Source organism: Trichechus manatus, unplaced genomic scaffold (genome assembly GCF_000243295.1).
Source record: "Trichechus manatus latirostris isolate Lorelei unplaced genomic scaffold, TriManLat1.0 scaffold00133, whole genome shotgun sequence".
NCBI classification, from domain to species: Eukaryota; Metazoa; Chordata; class Mammalia; order Sirenia; family Trichechidae; genus Trichechus; species Trichechus manatus.
Genome location: NW_004444069.1, coordinates 7,720,315 through 7,738,936, shown reverse-complemented (window position 1 = coordinate 7,738,936; position 18,622 = coordinate 7,720,315). Strand labels below are relative to the sequence as shown.

The 18,622-nt window shown below is 42.0% G+C and overlaps 2 protein-coding genes across 2 annotated transcripts in view; one reads left to right on the top strand and one right to left on the bottom strand.

Annotated features, from left to right (window-relative positions):
• The window catches only part of MTOR (mechanistic target of rapamycin kinase), a 138,928-nt gene that overhangs the window by 58,480 nt on the left and 61,826 nt on the right, over positions 1-18,622 (top strand). Inside the window, exons 27-28 of the mRNA XM_004385165.1 lie at positions 1,029-1,191; positions 1,329-1,474. Coding sequence (XP_004385222.1) covers positions 1,029-1,191; positions 1,329-1,474 — 309 coding nt within the window. The remainder of the gene's footprint in view (positions 1-1,028; positions 1,192-1,328; positions 1,475-18,622) is intronic.
• Positions 5,708-16,547, bottom strand: ANGPTL7 (angiopoietin like 7). Its single transcript, XM_004385166.2, has 5 exons — positions 10,594-16,547; positions 7,992-8,092; positions 7,196-7,390; positions 6,509-6,707; positions 5,708-6,293 (listed from the first exon to the last, which is right to left on the bottom strand). The coding sequence occupies exons 1-5, from the start codon at positions 10,964-10,966 to the stop codon at positions 6,124-6,126; spliced, it is 1,038 nt and encodes a 345-aa protein (XP_004385223.1). The 5' UTR covers positions 10,967-16,547; the 3' UTR covers positions 5,708-6,123.

The window sequence follows — 18,622 nt, the reverse complement described above, 5'->3', positions numbered from 1 at the left end:
ACCAATGTCATAAAACAATATGTGTACTACTGTTTCATGAGAAACTATTTGTTCTGTAAGCCTTCACCTGAAGTACAATAAAAAAAAAAAAAGTAGGTATAGAGGCATCAAATGCTAAACCCATACATTATAGGCATTTCCTACAGTTTCTACTCCCCCAACTCAATAAAAAAGGGAGGTGGGGTGGGATTAAAGTTCAGATGTCAGGGATATCAAATTAATTCCATCCATGTGATGCTATAGTGATTTGAAATAGTTTAAGTAATCTTAGAAATGGCACCTCTACTAGCTCAGTTCTTTGTAAGGCCCCAGCTGTTAGAGATTGGCTTAGAGAATCTGGTAAGACTTGAGGATTTGGCGTCTGTTTTCTAGTGTAGAAACCAGAAAGTTTCTTAAGTTCCATTTTGTTTACGGCCATCCAACCAAGGGTTCTGGTTATATTTTGAAAAGCAATAGCAGGTGCTGCCTTTACTGTTTCTGATCTTAGACGTTTGGTCATTGCCCAAGAAACATCCTGAGGATTATTGGAGGATTATTATTTTCTGAATCTGTTAGTGCTAACCTCTATGTTAGAAATCCTCTTTCTGTTCATCCTCTCTCATGAAGAGAAATGGTGCAAAAACTGCCAAGAAATACACCTGTTGAGACAAGTTCCTTTTCTCCACTCTTCTCTTTCTCTTGCACACACACGCACACACAGAGTTCCCTGTATATCACTGTAAAATGGAGTAGCCACTAGCCACATATGGTTATTTAAATTAAAATTAAATAAAATTTAAAATTCAGTTCCTTGGTTGCATTAGCCACATTTCAAGTGCTCAGTGGCCGCATACTCATAGCTAGTGCTACAACATTTGACAGGGCAGGGGTAGACCATTTCTGTCACACTGAAAGTTCTATTGGATAGTGCTGGTCTGTATAATCAAAATCAGTGATGCCAGGAGAAGATTGATAGGTGTGTCTTTGTGCACCAGGTAGAGGCATAAGAGGTGTTTCTAACTTCTCTCTCCACTCCCCTCTGCCTTCAGGGACCTCTTCAATGCTGCATTTGTGTCCTGCTGGTCTGAATTGAATGAAGACCAGCAGGATGAGCTCATCAGAAGCATTGAGTTGGCCCTCACCTCACAAGACATCGCTGAAGTCACACAAACCCTCCTAAACTTGGCCGAATTCATGGAACACAGTGACAAGGTGAGACTTTTCTCCATTGTCCAGATGGAGGCTGACAGGAAACCAGCTGGCGGGAGGGGAGAAGCATCCATGCAGCCCACTTTTGTTGGTGTCCCATCTGCCATTTTCCTATGTGTGGGGTTCTGCCTCTCCTCTAGGGCCCACTACCACTGAGAGATGACAATGGCATTGTCCTGCTGGGTGAGAGAGCGGCCAAGTGCCGAGCATATGCCAAAGCACTTCACTACAAAGAACTGGAGTTCCAGAAAGGCCCCACTCCGGCCATTCTAGAGTCTCTCATCAGGTAAGCCATAAACCCTTTTTAATTGCTGCCTTCATCCAAAATGACCCCTCTTCTCACACTGCCTGGTGCTAGTTCACTGGAGTCACATGGAGGCTTCTGCTCTGTGAAATCCCCCTTCAGGTCTGGCCAACGCGTTCGAGTGAGATGTGGTTGCAGATGGCTCTCCCCTGGATTCTAGCCTTAATTGTCATTTTTGTTGACCCTTATTACCTGGGCTTCTGTTGTTTTCCAACCTATGCTTGCTGGTCCCAATGCAACGAGCAACCCTGTGGCCACAGCTACCTAGGAAAGATAGGCTTTATATGTGGTTAGATAGCAGTCTCCGAGATAGGACGAGGATGTACTGTCCCTGCGTCTCAGAGGCCACCTGAAGGCAGGCTTGGGGTTTTATTGACTAAATGTATTAGTGCCTGGGTTCTGTGAATAGACAAGGGAGAGCAAGATCTGAAATTTGATGGTCTTTTCCCATTTGTTTATGTTCTCTCCTCTCATAAGATGCCTTTGAGCCTTTTGGATATGGAAAAAACAGGTTGTTTAATCAATTTTTTGCTGTTATGAAATCACAAGCTGCCTGAAATGTTATCTCCAACTCCTGGAGAACTGTTGACTTCCCCTAATGATTATCAGAGAATATTAACTCTGGGATCGAATTATCTCCATGAAAATGGTAACACATTGGATCATTTCACTACAGATAATTTAGGAAAAATTGCCTAGCTATTAAGTTCCTCCACTGTGGCTGGAAGAACCTGCTGTGTGTACGGTGCTTCTTTCATCTAAGAGGATAATCAAATGGTCACGTTCTGTGCTGGCTCCACTTTTGGGTAGGTGCTAAAAAGTGTTCCTTTAAACACTTTATAAAAAGGGACCAAAAAGATAGAAGTAGAATCATGTTTCTGCCCGGATAAGTTGGGCTTTGAGAGAATGCTGATTTCTAAAATACCATCTAGGAGCTGTTATAAAGACGCATCCCGTGAGGCATGCTTTCATTTCAGATTAGGAACAGCAAATGTGAAAACCCACATCTCTTCCTCCATCTCTGGCTTGGGTAATGGAGTCTCACATGATAACTAATGGAAACCTGATATCTGAATATAATAACTTCAACATCAAATAACGAGTTTTGCACATTAATTTCCTTGTTAACCTTCTTCTGTTTGATGCCTATTTGAAACCCATCTCATCCCACCCCTAGTTTTTTCCCTATATTTGAGGTAATCATAGAAGGATTAATGTTTATGCAGATAAGTAGTAGAAAGAATCAGAGGCCTGGAAAAATGTTAAGAGGTCATTTAGCTTCTTAAGCCAAATGTAATTGAAAATAAGCCCACAGATTTTTGTCAGAATTTCCTGCAGATTAATCTTGGCTTAAAAAAAAAAGCTATTCCAAAGTAAATCCAATGCTCTAAACCCTTCAGGCTTATTCCTAGTCTAATTCAACTCAGCTTGCAGTTTCTGCCTCCCTTAAGTTGGTCTTCTGTATCTTCCAAACACCTTTGTTTTTTGTTTCCATTTGCAGCTTTTACTTCTGATTTTGTAAAATTACTTTTCCTAAGCATCATTGCAGTGTTATGTCGTCAGTTTTACTAAAGAAAGTTTTAAGAAACAGCCCTAGGCAGTGCTGCTGTTAAGCTCACAGCACTACCCCCCGGCCTCTGGATGAGCCTTGTGGAATCTCCTCTCAGAAGTCAGGACCGGTGACGGTTGCACATCCCTGAGCCTCTACTCTTCAGTAATAGATTGAATTCCTTTCCTCACAGTGGCTACTGGAGAGCTCACAGCTAAATTCCTGGCCCACCTCCAGCAAATTACAGAATTTTTACCTGTTTTGAAAACAAACCTCCACCCTTAACATTAATTTATTTTTCCTACTCTTATTTTCCTTTAGCAATTTGTCTGCTTTTTTTAAAGATTATTATACTGTACATATTTGAATAAATTAATTGCCTTAAATTCTTTTTGAAACAGCTCCGGGTAACCATACACAAAAACATCTTCCTACAACAATTCCTTATTTTTTGTTTTTGTTTTCAGAAGCAGTGCTCTACTGACAGTATTGTTCTCTCGCTGCAGGATCAATCTGTCTTCCTACCTAGTGACTTTTTTACCTTCTACTCCAGGACAAATTAAATCCCACATGTAATCCCCAAAACGGCCAACACTGAGGCTATTCCCATCTCCTCAAAGCTCATATAGATAAGTAAGTGTAATTGCTTCTTAGGGGAACAAAAAATTAAATGTGTATTCAATTATATGGAAACACACATGCCCATACACACATGTATAAACACACACACACTACTGTGGGGTTTTCACTTGGTTAGCTCATTGCGTTAGGGTATGGTCTGGTGGCCCGCTTTTCTTTCTCCATCATTTCCCAGCCCCTGCATGTAATCCCTTTCTTAATTTTTTTCTAATTAAGACACCTGCAAAATTAAAACTAAAAACAGGCCAGTGCTCACTAGGTAGACATGCATCTCTGACAACTGCCTGTCAGGCCTGATTTGTTCATTGCTTTCTACGCAGCTCTGTTCTTTTCTGTACTGTGTTTTATCACGTATCTTCAAGGATCTGGTCAGGGCAAAATGTTGTTTGCCTTTGGGAGCAATACCAGGCCCTCCTTTGGGTTCCTAACATGGTTCTGTCCTCATTAAGGTCAGAGATGGTGCTGGGCTCTCATCTCTGAATCCTTCGTACCCATCATCCCCTTGCACGATAGGTGATCTAAAAACATTACTGTCAGAAACAGCATCACTGTAGGTTAAGTGGTTGTGGAGTATTCTGTGCATTCGGTAACAACTGCTCTCCCTGTTCCCTCTGCCCCTTCCTCTGAGAAGTTTCTCCCAACAGAGTGAAGTAAACCACAGAGGCCGACTTAAGAGCCTCAGCTTTTTTCGACTTGTGGGGTATGTAGGAGATGAGAAAGAATAGAGAGGAACACACCTTCTGCTATAGTTATACAGAGCATCCTGTGCAAGGTTGAGTAACTGGATGTATTCTTACTTTCTTCTTCCTCTTCCTCTCCTTTCAGCCCTTGATCTTTTTACCATCTCTCTCCTAGCGGTGTTGTTGCTGGCTACTGAGCATCTCTGATTCCCCTAACTTACTTAGGAAGTTCCTGTTTGAACACCTGCCCCATGGGAAGTCCTACTTCAGTGTAGTTCTTCACTCTCGTTTTGTTTATTCCTTTGAAAATCCCCAGGTTCTTATTTTTAAGGCTTAAGCAAGTCCCCAAGAATCATTGTATTGTAAGTGCGATAGCAAATATTGAGTAAGAATAATGGCTTACCTTACACTGACTCGCTCAAGGGAATGGGTCTTTATGGAAAAGGAAGAATGACTTCCTAAAGATCAGAATTGTTTGATACAATTACGGTTAAAGGTACTTTTCTTCTCTGTATGTTTTAGCTTGATCAAGTAGAAAGTAGGTGTCTTCGTTTGCGAAGTACTTTGAAACCTTATTATAAAAGTGGTGACAGTGGCCAGGTAGGGGTTAGGGAGCTGGGCCAGGATCTGGTCTCTTATCAGCATCTGCTGCCCTTTCTGCCCCTCACCTTTCTTTTTTGGGTTCTTGGTCCTCCCTTGTTTCCCTGAATACTGAGACAAATTCTCTCACTGTTCACCCTCTGATTTTTTACTTATTTAAACTTTTAGCAATACTCTAAGTGATAATGGTGTAAGAATTAAGAAAGAAAACAAATAAGTTTTAAGAGTTTATTGTTGAAGGGAAATAAATGTTGAATGTTTAAAACACAAACTACAATATTTTATTTTTAGAAAGCAAGATGCTTACGTACAGCATGAATTATTAACCATAACTCCATCTACCCTCATTTTCAGCCATTTTTTATAAACAAGATAAAAAAGGAAGTTCTTTGAGCCCTTTTCTTAAAAATTAAACAAACAGGGATAAATCTGTATTGACTGTGAATATTTTAAGGCAGTTTTGCGCAAGTGTCCATGAGGGACTTACGCCCATGCCCTTTGGTGCTCCCCTGAAACTGCTAGACCCACTGGCTCCTTTCAGTGCTGCACCATGATTAAGGCCAGTAGTGGGGCTGAGAGTCTGATTGTGAGGCCCAGTTCCCACCTGGGTCTGCTCACCTCCAGCAGAACAATTTTTGTATTTTAATAGAAATGTGTAGACTGAAGGTAATTTTACTGGATTTAAAAATGGAAACTTCCCTCATCCACCACACTCTTTCTGTCCTTTCTCTCAAGGCCTCTCCCTTGAGAATCGAAATTAAATAGTTCTTTTTAGCAAAGGGATTTGTTTTCTGCCTTTCTGCAATGTTTTTGTTGCGGCTTTAGAGAAAATGGATGAATTGACCTCACAATTATGTTTTTCACAGAAAAATCGTGGAAAAGACATACTACTGCTATGTTAAGGATCACAGGCAGAGTCCCTCATTCCAGCCCCTGAGAAGTCTGTCTCAGGACCTACTGTGTTTAAAAGCCTTGTCCCATTTGCTGCAGCATCCTTGGTACATACAATTTTATTGTGTTCCTCAGAGATTTACTCTCTCGTTGGAGATTTTAGGTCATTTTCCATCCCTACCCTTTCTATACACTCTTCCTCTCCTCCTCTGCCCTTGTCCAACCTCCATTTGTCTGCATCTCTGCAGCCCTGCTCCCCAGCAGGCTTCCTTTTAGGGCTTGAAGTCTTCTGGGCGGATTTTCATCTCTACCCGTCTGAGGGAGTAAGTAGACCCATGCCAGCCGTACCAGGTGATGCCATCCAGGTGCTTGTTGTGCTCTCCGAGGCGGTAGTAAACTCCATTGAGGTTGGAGTCTGTGCAGCAGTTGTACCAGTATCCACCTGGCACAAGAAACAGAAGTAAGCTAAGAATGTCCTCCCCTTGGAAAGTGATGATAGATAGCCTAGACCTCGGGGATTTGTTGTTATTCCTTGAACTGTAGGTAAGCAGAGCTTGTAGCAAAGGTATCAAAGCCAGAATACCAACTGTACAGTTGTGAATTCACTCATTCTCTTCAAGTGGGGGAACTTACCTTCCCCCATCCCCCAGATCTCACCTTTGCGGAGCTGTGCGCACTTGTCCAAGCAGTTGTCATTGTCTTTGTCCTTGGTGCTGAAGGCTGTATTGTTATGATAGAAGAGGGCGTCGTTCCCCACGTTGCCACTGTAGTTCCCCAGAAATAGGCGGTAGCTATTCAGTTCATTGCCCAAAACAAAGTGGCTGTACTCAGCATAGCGCATGTTGCCCTCCCAGTCCTGTCACGGGGGAGACAGCCTTAGAGAAACTGCAGCAGGGCTTCAGTTCAGACCGTCCCAGCCCCACAGCCACATCTTTGTATTGCTGAGAATCTAGTAAGCCATTATTACCAGTTCACCTCTGCTCCATATTAGCCTGGGACTCAGAACAGTCCTCTCCTAATAGTCTCCCTTTCTGTATTCCTACACTTCCCTGTCTGTTAGGTGTAGATGCACATTTTTTGCTCCATCCCACTCAGGTGTCATAAGAGGAATGTGAGAATATAAAGTGCCTGGGCCAGGCCTCCTCCTTGTACTGCCTGCAGCACTGCTTTTGTGCAAGACAGGAAAAAAACTATTTTTCCTCAACTGTACTGCAACCTGCAGGAAAACCATCATAATAAATACACAAATCTATAGTGAATAAGAATAGGAGTGGTACCCCACAGTTGTACAGAGTCATGTGTGGCTGCCCTGTTCCAGTCCCAGGGATCCAAGCTCATGCTCACCTCCATTTCCACGCGTAGCCGGGTTGGCCGTCGGGAGATCCGGTGGATGTGCTTGTTCCCCAGCCAGAAGTCCCCACGGATGCTGCCAAAGCCCTGCTTGTACTGCTTCCAGTCCCGGTAGAAGGAGACAAGACCACTCTTCCGTCTCTGAATGATGGTCCAGCCACCGCCTGAAGTCTCCATGTCACAGAACACCTGGAGCGGAGGATGCTGGGTCAGGCACTAGCAGAGGCAGGTGGCAGAAGTGTGCGGGCATGCCTCCCAACCTTTCCCCATCCACAGAGCCAGTGGCTGTGCATACGCCCGTAGTCATGCAGGCACACTGCACCAGTGATTCTCCCCCAGTGTTGGCGAGCCAGGGCAGGGCAGTGGTTTGCTGAGGAAGATTCTCAGAATTGAGGGTGGGGTGGAATTGGGGGGCACAGATGTACATGTAGTTTGCAGGGAAGAAAATTAGGTACTTCTGATATGCCCCCTTCATTTTTTCTCTTTTCTCTTCCCCGAAGAATAACTACTCTAGGATAGGGCAGAAGATTTGAATTAGTAATGTGGAGGTTATAAGAATTATCTAATATATGTTCAGGGTTTGATGTTTAGTTGATTATGGTTTAAAGGGGCAAAACAGATACCTGGATTTTTGTGTTTGGCTAGCTCTCTGGTATTTGGTATGTTTACTTCTCTGTTTTGAGTTCACCTTTCTTTAGACTATAAATAATCCCTGTTGTCTCCATCCCTTTGAGGGGGTGGAGGGTAGATGGTGGAACATCTGTGTGCTGAGGCAGTGAATGAACCTCACCTCCAGCTCAGGGATGTCCAGGAAGTCATCGGGAGGAAGCTTATACACTCCAGAGATGCGGTAGTTCTTCTGGTGGAGGGAAGAGCAGTCATAGATAGCATCTACAAAGGGAGCAAACCACAGGGGTGAGCATCCAGACTCGGGGGCTCCATGGCACATGCGCCATTCCTGCTGCATCTAAATTGAATGTTTGAAAACTGAGACTTAATTCCTACCATCAGTGTTAATTAGTAGGCAGTGTCTGGATTTGGGAGGTGGCCTGCGGAGATCAAGAGGAGGTATTTTTGGGCTTCAAGAGAGGCAGGGCAGAGGAGTGGGGAAGCCCTTCACCTGGATAGCATCAACAGGACAATCAAACAAGGAGTTCCAGGTTAACTCTGAAATGAGTTATTCTGCTGTAGTCTTAAACTATGAATTCTAGAAATGTTACAAGGTGTGAGGGTCGTGGGTCCTGACATTTATTGTAACAAATGCTCCTGTTTAATAGATTCAGACTTCTCGGACAGCCAGCCTCTGTTAGCAGATAAGTCATGAGCATGTCATATGGTCTGGTTTTGTTACTGTTGGTTGGTTGGTTGGTTTTTGTTGCTGTTTTTCAGAGGGTAATGGCTACTGTCAACCAATTAAGGGAGATGGATTTTTACAATCTTATCTTTCCCCCCTTAGTCTAACAATACTAGAGTCTCAAATGAAAATGAAAACACCCTGAGGAACCCTTTTTAGGCCCTCCCCTGTCAGAGTTATTAAAACAAGGAAATGAGAGTGTCGGACAGGCGGATTTTCACTCTGGGGTTGATGTAAGTGCTTCTTCAGCTACCCTTGGGGCTACTGCTTTATGAGAGATTTTGTATTCCTGTTCTGAATTTCGAAGAGCATTGTGGAAGAGAGTAGCCTTCTATGATGAGATTCAGAGAGCGGGAAATCTTACTGTCCAGGAGATGTCCCATCCCATTGTCTTGGCATTCTTTTCTTGGGACCAGTACACTGGGGCCTTAGAAAAGAGCACAAAGATGGCAGAAAGTAACACTTCCACCGTAGGAAATGTCCAAGGCTGTTTGGTTCTCCTGCAGAGCACATTGCGGGAGGGGGCAGGGGTACCCTTCCTTTGCCATCAGAGTTCTTCATTTCCTTTTACTGATGAAAACATCTCAACTTACTGCTTTCTCCAAGGGGCTACCTACTTACAGATTATAAAGGTGGCCCAGCAGCTGGTAGTAGAAAAGAAAAATAAGGAAACTTCCCCTGGGCAAGAATAGTAGAGACCTGTCAGGAGAGCTGCATTTGGTCTCCCAAGAAACTGCCTGCTGGGTGGTGAGAAAATTACATTTGGAGGGGCAGAAGCAGCGTGGTCAGATTCCTCTGTCTGGCCTGATCTTTTCTGCCTGTCTGGTTTCATCTCACAGACCAACTCAGGACTCACTTGTCTGGAAAACGGCCTGAGCATACCTTGCTATCCCAAACTGAGTGTCCAGAAGTAAATGCTTAAAAAGTGACTTATACATGTTGGTTTATATAACGGAGTTTTCAAACTTATTTTATATTCAAACTTTTTCTTCATTTGGACAGAGGATAATCAGTGGCTTACTCATTAAAGCCATCTCTCTTCCAAGAAGCTAATCATTTCTTTGTTCTTGACTTGATTTATAATGTGACCATCAGTTTTTGTGTCAGCAAGAAATGACATATCTATAGAATATGTTCCTTATAACTAATCATTTCCTGATAATGTCAGAAAATAAAATTCATCTATGAACCATAAATTCACTTCTAAGCCTGGCTGAGCCAAGCCAACCAGAAACTGAAAGTTATTATGCAGTAGAAAACATAATAGTATTTTATTTTTGACCTTTGAGAATCCAAATTTCAGCATAGCATTTTATTATTTCCTGTATTATTTTGGGAGAATCTTACTTGAGACCATGAGAAAAATAAAAATTCTAGAATTGAAGAACCTTGAAAAAGCCTATCCCTTCCTGAACACAGAGGCACTCATTCTTCAAATAGCTATGGACAGCGTCTGTATGCTTAAGTCTGTGCCAACAAGAAGAGTTCAGGTTGCAAAGAGAGGACCCAAAATTCCATTACTGCCCATCCCACTAAATCTTAGGTGCCCAGAGAACTGCCTTTGGCAAAACTTTTCTTCCAGAGCAACAGGTTTTGGCATTTGTTACTGCTTCCTTGGGATGGAGGATGTAGCCTGTCAGCTTTTGTTAAGGAAGCAATGTAGTGAGACCAACCCAGGAAGATGGTGAACTCTGTTTCTAAGGCTTGCTGTGTGGCTTTGAACAAACTACATACTCTGTCTGCTTCAAGATGATAATTCATACCTTTCTAATTTGTAGAAACATTGTGTAAATAAAAGAGACTTGTGAAGGTCCTGAGTAGATTTACAGAACATTAGAAATCAGAAGAAATAACTCCTTAAGCTTTTGCTAAAGGGAAAATAGAGTCAATGGCACATACCCAAGAAAGTATACCCCAAAAGAACCCCTAGTAATTGTTCTGATGCCCAGGTTTTCTAAAAGCAGTGCTCTAGACGGGGAGACGCTAGGCTGTTTGAGGGGGAAAGTGGTGAGCAGCATTGAGAACCCATCCTCCTTACCTGCTGAGGTCTGTGTGACTGTCTGCGCTGCCTGCAACTGCATAATGTCGATCTGGTTGTTCATCTCAGAGTACTTGCCCTCAGCCTCTGTGAGCCGCACCTCCATGCGCTTGCTTTTGCTCTCCAGCTCCATCACCTGCATGACCACATTGACCCAGTCCCTCTCTTGCTTCTGGCTCAGTTCGCTCAGCAGGCTGCTCAGGTTGGCGGTTTGCGCCTTGAGCTCCTTCACCTCCTCACAGCAGGCGGCCACTTTGAGCTGTGCAGGTGTCTTATGCTTAGGGGTCTTCTGTGGCCACACTGGGTGGCTGACAAAGGCCACAATGAAAATGCAGAGCCAGGTCACAGCAGACAGAGCCTTTTTCAGCATCATTTTTAGACCTGGGTGGGGTAGAATCTTCCTTTGAGGAAATCTAGATATGCCCAGTTGAGGTTTGCAAAGCTGCAGCAGATTATAACCTTACACTCTTAACAGTCTTGTCACTTTGTTGGTTTCTTTCTTTCCTTGCTCTTTCTTAGCCTTCTCAAAGCTTGAGTTTCTGAAAGTGGATCTCGAGTGGGTATCCTATAGCCTCTTTCCCAAGCCTGAATGCTTTACCAACTCCGCATCTTAAATATTGTTTGCTGCCTGCACCTCCACCCCACCATAGCCATGTACTGCACGTTAGCCCCTCCCATCACATCTGGGAGGGCGAGGTGCCTGCTGGGTGAAGTCAGTGTAAACTTAGGCCAGAGGAGGGAAGGAGGGATACAGGGGTGAGTCTTTCTTTCCTTGCCTGTACAGTATCTGGGCTGAGACAAGAGGACTGCGAAGTTCTGTGTTTCCAGGCTCACTTATTAGATTATGGCCCTGCCAGCCACTGACTCAGCTCTATCAGCAAGCAGGGCAGGGTCAGAAGAATTTCCAAATTCCATTCTAAAGATTATGTAACCATGGGGTGAGGGTAGGATAGGGAAAAAGAGTTGGGAATAAGATTCTTTATTCACCAGGGAAGCCTGTTAATATAATCCATGCTGTTTATATGCAGCTCTGCTATATTTTGGCATCCTACTGAATGTGGTTTTAACGAAGCTGGTCATTCCTTTCTCTGATCATCATTCAGTATTTAACAAAATACTCATTCTACCTGGATCTAACACTATCTCACATCCAAAAATGTCCAACATAGAAAAATTCTAGAAATAGAGGGATAAAGTAAATTTCTTAGGAAGGAAAGAGAAAAGACTTTATAATTTGTATCCACAAGGTTTGCTTTGTTGTCTTTATTTTTTTTGAAATACTTTTTCCTTCAGCAAAACTGTGGGCCAGTATTAGCGTCTCACACATTACATTTTTCAAGGAGGTGTCAGGTCATTACAGCAGAGGTGAAAACTCAGGAGTGCCAGGCATGGTCTGAGATTGGTCCCCACACTTCCGTTAACCTTTAGGCAGAACAGAGAACAGGCCCATCTTTGGGAAGACAGAGGATATTCTTTTTTTTCTTTTTTTCTGATTATAAAAATAATATAGGTCCGTGGTTCAAACTTGGAAACTATATTAAAATATAGAGAAGAGAATCTCCATCACCAAATAAATCCATATCTAGAGTCTCATTTTCCTCTTCCTGTGCAATATGTTTTGCAATTTGAAATTATTCTATCTATCTGTGATTCTGTATCTGAAAATAGGGCTGTTTAATGTTTTATGTACCATATTTGAAAGACACTTCTTCTTTGACAACAAATGTAAAAAACCTGGAATTCCAGAAAATATCATTAAAATTAGCTTTTCACCAAGAATGTATACAAAGGCCCCTTTGTCCTTAACACAGTAACTCTGTCTTTGGAGCATACTGTTGGCTGTTTCCGTGTGATGGAGCCACGGAAGCAGTTACTTGTAGTGTTGATGTTTGCAGCTTCAGTCCTTGACCCGCAGGCTGATGACTGACAACTCTCATTCCTGACGATAATCCCCCAGAGCCCTTTTCCAGTCAGGGCTTCTAGTATCTCAGAAAGTAACTGCTGTTCAGCCAGTTAGAGTTAGCAAACATTTTTTTTTCCTCTAAACCAAAGAGCAGTAGGGGATCAATGTGGACCAGGGTTTATTTTCTAACAGCCTTGGTCTCCTTTGCCTGCTGTGGTGTGAGGTTGTTGCTGGCACCCTACAGCAACTTGTCATTCCGCTTAGAAGATTCTAAACTTTCTGCTAGCCCTTGCTCTCTCTTTGAAAATATCTAACCCAGCTGGGCACTATAGCCTTAGCTCCATAGACTTCATTTCACTAACAAGAACCTGGCCCTAAGCTGTCAGCATCTTACAGGGTCTGCTAAACTCCATGAGGGTCTTCAGAGTGATCTCCTGGCCATCAGTGAGACTGAGCTTAAACCATGTGTCATAGAGGCACCATGGGCCATACAGTCATATACAATATTACATGCAGCCCTACTGCCTTAGAAGTCATGTTTGGCACAGCAGTGGAGAAAGCATTAAGGAAAATGGAGCTTTATGGCTTTCCAGCCAGCTTTTTGTTTGTGCTTCCTGGTAGCTGCATCCCCCTGCACAAACAGGAAAATACTATGAATAGATTTTCATATCTGGGAAGAAAATGAATCAATCATTCATATTTGCAATCCATGTAGCAATCGTTTCTAGGAAAGGTAAGAAAGGGTTTGTAAGTTTGGAGTGGAAGCATTTAGCTTTCAGCATGAGTGCCTAGTCTCTGACATTTATTTTCTGGAAACTTATTTCTAACATAAGGCATAAGTCGAAGACAGAAACTTTTCTTAAATTGTTTGAAGATTTTTTTATGTTGCCTAAGCTGCCCAAATGTCAATAAACTCCCCATAAATTTTGAGAAAAATAGCTAATTAAGGGTATTTCCAGTGCCAGAAGATTATCTGTCTGTTCTCCAAAACACCAGTGGCCCCATGATGCCCTAGATTCTGAATTTCTAAAAAAAGAAAAAGTAAGCCCTTGTTTTAAGCATAGCTAAGCCAGTAGAGAAAACCATGAAGAATGTGGAGGACTAGAGTGGTTTTCCTTCTTTGAGAGGCACTTAATCCCTTCTTCTGCCTTTTAGTAAACAGACTGACCATGAAAATATGAATTAAGTAAGAAAATATGGAAAACCTGGGTTGGCTAGCTGGCAATTTTTCCTTTTCTCCATTTTAACGGTGGTGAAGAAGGGTCAGCTTGGTGCACCTGGGAAGATGTTTGCAAAAGTAAAGCTCCTATTCTTAATGAAAGAGCCAGTTAGCTTTGGTTAGCCTGGAAGTTCTCCAAGATTTCTGAGTGTTTGTGTTCTACTGCCTTTGGGTTGGCACCAAGAGCTGAAAGCATGTCAAGCAGGCTGAGGATTATAGAGCTCTAGGGCCTGGAGCTGGTTTTGTTTTTCACTCAAATAAGAGTATCATGTCTCATTCTGTTGAAAATGTCCCCGCTGGAGAGATTACCCCTTTTTTCTGCCCCTGCCTACCTTAAACCATCATTTTCAAAATTGGTGAGCAAGAGAAGCAGCCACTCTTAGCACCAGACTCTCAGAATTTGTTGAATGAATAAATCTCAGAAGAACCTGTCTTGTTGTTAGTTTAATGTATATTTTACATAAACATTTTAATTCTTCTGAATTCTTTTAATGAGTCACAGCTTGCCTTTATATATATACATATCCTTTTAATATCTGACCTTCTATCACTTGATCTTGTTTTTGTCTCAACTGAAAGCCCAAATCCATCACAGAAGGTATTTCCATCTCTTCCCTAAGACTTCTAATCTGCCACTTCTACCAAACAGTGTGCCCTGGACTTATTAGAAGTTATTTCTCTCTCGCCTCTTCTTAGAGTGTTATTTAATTATAGCACATAGCAAAAAAAGAAAAAAAGTCCATCTGATTTCTCTCAGAACTTTGTAGCAAACATCTGCCTGCACTATGCAAGTTGCAGAACACAGCAACAATGCCAGCCCATCCTCGAGTTCCTCACAGTCTTGTTGGAGAGACAGACAACTGAACTCTAGGACAATGTGCATGCTAGGAGGAGGGCACAGAGGAGGAGGAGTGCCTAACTCAGGTGAGGTCTGGAATGTCTCTTAAGGAAAGTGATACCCAGGTTTGAAAGAAAAAGGAGGAAGTAGTCAGGAGTGGGAGAGGGTGTTCTGAGCAAAGGTACGGCTCTGTGAAAGACCTTGGCTTAGTAGGAGAACATAAGTAGTCGAGTATGTGGCTTAAGAGTCAAAAAGGGAGAGGAGTGCTGGCAGGAGCTAGCAGGAGAGAGGAGCAAGGGTGGAGGGGCTATACAAGTCCAGGTGACTGATAAGAGACAGGGGGGCAGTGGAAGGAATCCAAGGAAGCTTTTACCTCGTGGCTGCTTTGTTTTTCTAAGTCTCACCAGTAAAGTGTCTTTTTTGTAGCTGCCAAACAAGATTTTTAACTGGAATAATGGGTGGTTTAGAACGTTAGAATTTCTTAAAATTGTAATGCATCCTTATTAAATTCCCTGACAGGGTCATTTGGCTTTAGAAGTAAGGAGACAGTGTATGAAGTCTAGACTTAAGTCCTTAGATCTAGAATCAGACAAATCTGGGTTTTAATCTTTCTCCAACACTTGATGGCTATATGACTGTGGACAAATTACTTCATTTCTCTTGAGTATCTGTTTACCAATCTGTGAAATGGACATCCTAACTACCTTACTTCATAGGATTTTTGTGAGGATTAAGTTAAAGAAAACAAAGGATTAAGAATAGTCAAGGCATTCTTGAATGAGAAAAGCAAATTTGGAGAAATTACACTACAAGATATCAAGGTTTACAATAAAGCTACAGTAAATAATTAAGAGAGTATAGTATTGGCACAAGGATAGCCAGCTAGACATGTGGAACAGAATAGAATGTCCAGAAACAGACCCATATGTATATGAATGCTTGATTTATGACAAGTAAAGCACCACAGAATAGTGAGGAAAGGACAGTCTTTTCAGTAAGTGCTACTGGGTCAACTAGATAGCCAAATGGGGGAAAAAAGCCTCTTGATCCCCACATCATACCATGCACAAAAAAATCAAGTCAAGAAGAATTCAAATTCAAATTCTAATGTGAAAGGTAAAAACAATAAAGTTTAATGTATAACATAGGAGATTATCTTCAGCATCTTGGGATAGGCAAAGATTTCTTAAACAAGACAAAAAATACTAATCACAAAGGAAGAGTTCAAGTGCAATAAAAAATAGTCATTTTTATTCATCAGAAGACACCATTAAGGGAGTGAAAAGGTAAAAAGCTGTTTCCTGTACTTACTCTTGTATATATTATATCCAGAGTATATGAAGAACTCTTATCAAACAATAAGGAAAGAGAAAGGTGGCCCAGTTAAAAGATAGGCAGAAGATCTGAACAGGCACTTGTTTCACAAAAGAGGATATCCAAAAGGCCAATAAACACATGAAAACACTATGAAAATTAAAATTAAAACCGTAAGATGTCACTACACATCAACAAAAAAACATGATAAAATGCCACTACACATCAGAATGGCTGAAATCAGAAAGACTGAAAACACCAAGTGTTGATGAAGATGCGTTGCAACTGAGAGTTGCGTACGCTGCTGGTGGAAATGTAAATTGGTAAAATCACTTCGGAGAAAATCACTTCTAAAGCTGAACATACCGTGTAACCCAGCAGTTCTTCTTCTAGATATACTCCCAACGGAAGTGTGAACACTCATGCACCAAAGATGTACAAGAAAGTTCATAGTAGCATGACTCATAGTAGCCTAAAACTGAACACAACCTAAGTGTTCATCAACAGTAAGATGGATAAATTGTGGTATTTTCATACAGTGAAATTCTGTTCAGCAGTAGAAAGAAAAAACAGCTGAATGCAAGAATACTACGCAAGGATAAAGAAAAATGACAAATCCATGAAACATAATGTGGATAAATTTGGAGGACATTATGCTGAGTGAAATAAGTCAGTCACAAAAGGACAAATATGAGACCACTGTTATAAAGTAACAACAAAAGGTTTACACACAGAAAAAATATTCTTTGATGATTACCAGGGATGGGAGGGGGAAGGAGGGAAAATTACCAAAATACATAGAAGACATGTGCTAATTATTGGTGAAGGGAAAAGCAATACACAATATGGGAGAAGTCAACACACCACGCACCATGACTGTCATGGATTGAATTGTGTCACCAAAAAATATCTGTCAACTTGGCTAGGTCATCATTCCCAGTATTGTATGATTGTCAACCATTTTATCATCTGACGTGATTTCCCTATGTGTTGTAAATGCTATCTCTGTGATGTAATAAGATAGATTAGTGGCAGTTATATTGATGAGATCTACAAGATTAGATAGCATCTTAAGCCAGTCTCTTTCGAGATATACAAGAGAGAAGCAAGCAGAGAGACCTGGGAACCTCATACCACCAAGAAAGCTGCACCAGGAGCAGAGTGCATCCTTTGGACCTGAGGTTCCTGCGCTGAGATGCTCCCAGACCAAAGGAAGACAGATGACAAGAACCTTCCTCCAGAGCTGACAGAGAAAGCCTTCTCCTGGAGCCGATGCCCTGAATTCAGACTTGTAGCTTACTAGACTGTGAAAGAATAAATTTGTCTTTGTGGAAGCTATCCACTTGTGGTATTTCTGTTGTGGCAGCATTAGATGACTAAGACAATGACCAAGGCAAGAGAGGACACTGAGAGGAACACAAGAATAAAGGGCAACTATAGAAACTACTATAGCACAGACAATCTTGAAACTATAGTATTAACAAACAATAATTTATGAATGAATACATAGGTAGATAGATATACCGAAAGGTGTGGGAGGGTGTAAGGGAGCACACCCACTGGCAGATACAGATTTGATGGTGGATATTTCTACATACATGACTGTAGGTGCTCCTTGTATATTAATATAGACAATAAAGCACACGAGGGGCACAGTCAGGGAAACCTATTAGACATAACCAAACACCTTGCAGGATGAAGTTCCTAGGCTCGAAGTCAAAGGACCATAGACTTAGGGGACATCTACATCAGTTGGCACAACATAGTTCATAAAGACAATGTTCTGCATCCTACTTTGGTGAGTAGTGTCTGGGGTCTTAAAAGCTTTCAAGTGACCATCTAAGATACGACTGTTGGTCTCTTCCCATCTGGAGCAAAGGAGAGTGAAGAAAGCCAAATACTCAAGGGAGCTATTAATCCAAAGGAATAATGGACCACCTGAACCACAGCCTACATGACCCTGAGACCAGAAGAACTAGATGGTGCCCGGCTACCACTACTGACCACTCTGACAGGGATCACAACAGAAGGTCCTAGACAGGGAGAAAAATGTAGAACAAAAAATCAAATACACAAAAAAGACTAGGCTTACTGGTCTGACAGAGACTGGAGGAACCCCCGAGACTGTGGCCCTAAGACATCCTTCTGACCTGGAACTGAAGCCTTTCCCAGAGACCACCTTCCAGCCAAACAGTAGACAAGCCCTTAAAATAATAACGCTTGAGAGGACTGTGTTCCTCAGAACAATCAATTATAAGAGATCAAAAGCTCAATATTTGCCCAAAAGCAAAGATGAGAAGGCAGGAAGGGGTAGAAAATCAGGATTAAAGGAAACAGGGAACCCAGGATAGAAATGAGGAGCATGCTGACACATTGTGGGGAATGAAACCAAGGCCATGAAACACTTCATGTACAAACTATCAAATGGGAATCTAATTTGCTCTGTAAACTTTCACCTAATGCAGAATTAAAAAAAAAAAAAACACTCAATAAATACTTCCTAATTGCATATCTTAAAAAAAGCAACAACAAGGCTGCATCTCACAAACAGAACTAACCAGGTATGTTAGGAGTCGGAACAGTGGTTACCTCTGGGAATAAGGAAGGGAGCCAAGACTGGGAGGAGGCTCTGGTGCTTCTGAGATGCTGGCAGTGTGTTGTTTCTTGGTCTGGTTGGTAGTTACAAGGGTATTTTCACTTCATGGTAATTCATCAAGCTGTACACTTACGTATATACTTCCCTGTTTATATGTTT

What these genes read in the sequence shown, in the direction of transcription:
- ANGPTL7 (XM_004385166.2), bottom strand. Translation starts at nt 10,966, where the DNA reads ATGATGCTGAAAAAGGCTCTGTCTGCTGTGACCTGGCTCTGCATTTTC. An exon ending in AGTCACACAGACCTCAGCAG is followed by an intron (nt 8,093 to 10,593) that starts GTAAGGAGGATG and finishes CTCCCTTTGTAG; the next exon opens with ATGCTATCTATGACTGCTCT. An exon ending in GGCTACGCGTGGAAATGGAG is followed by an intron (nt 6,708 to 7,195) that starts GTGAGCATGAGC and finishes CCCCCGTGACAG; the next exon opens with GACTGGGAGGGCAACATGCG.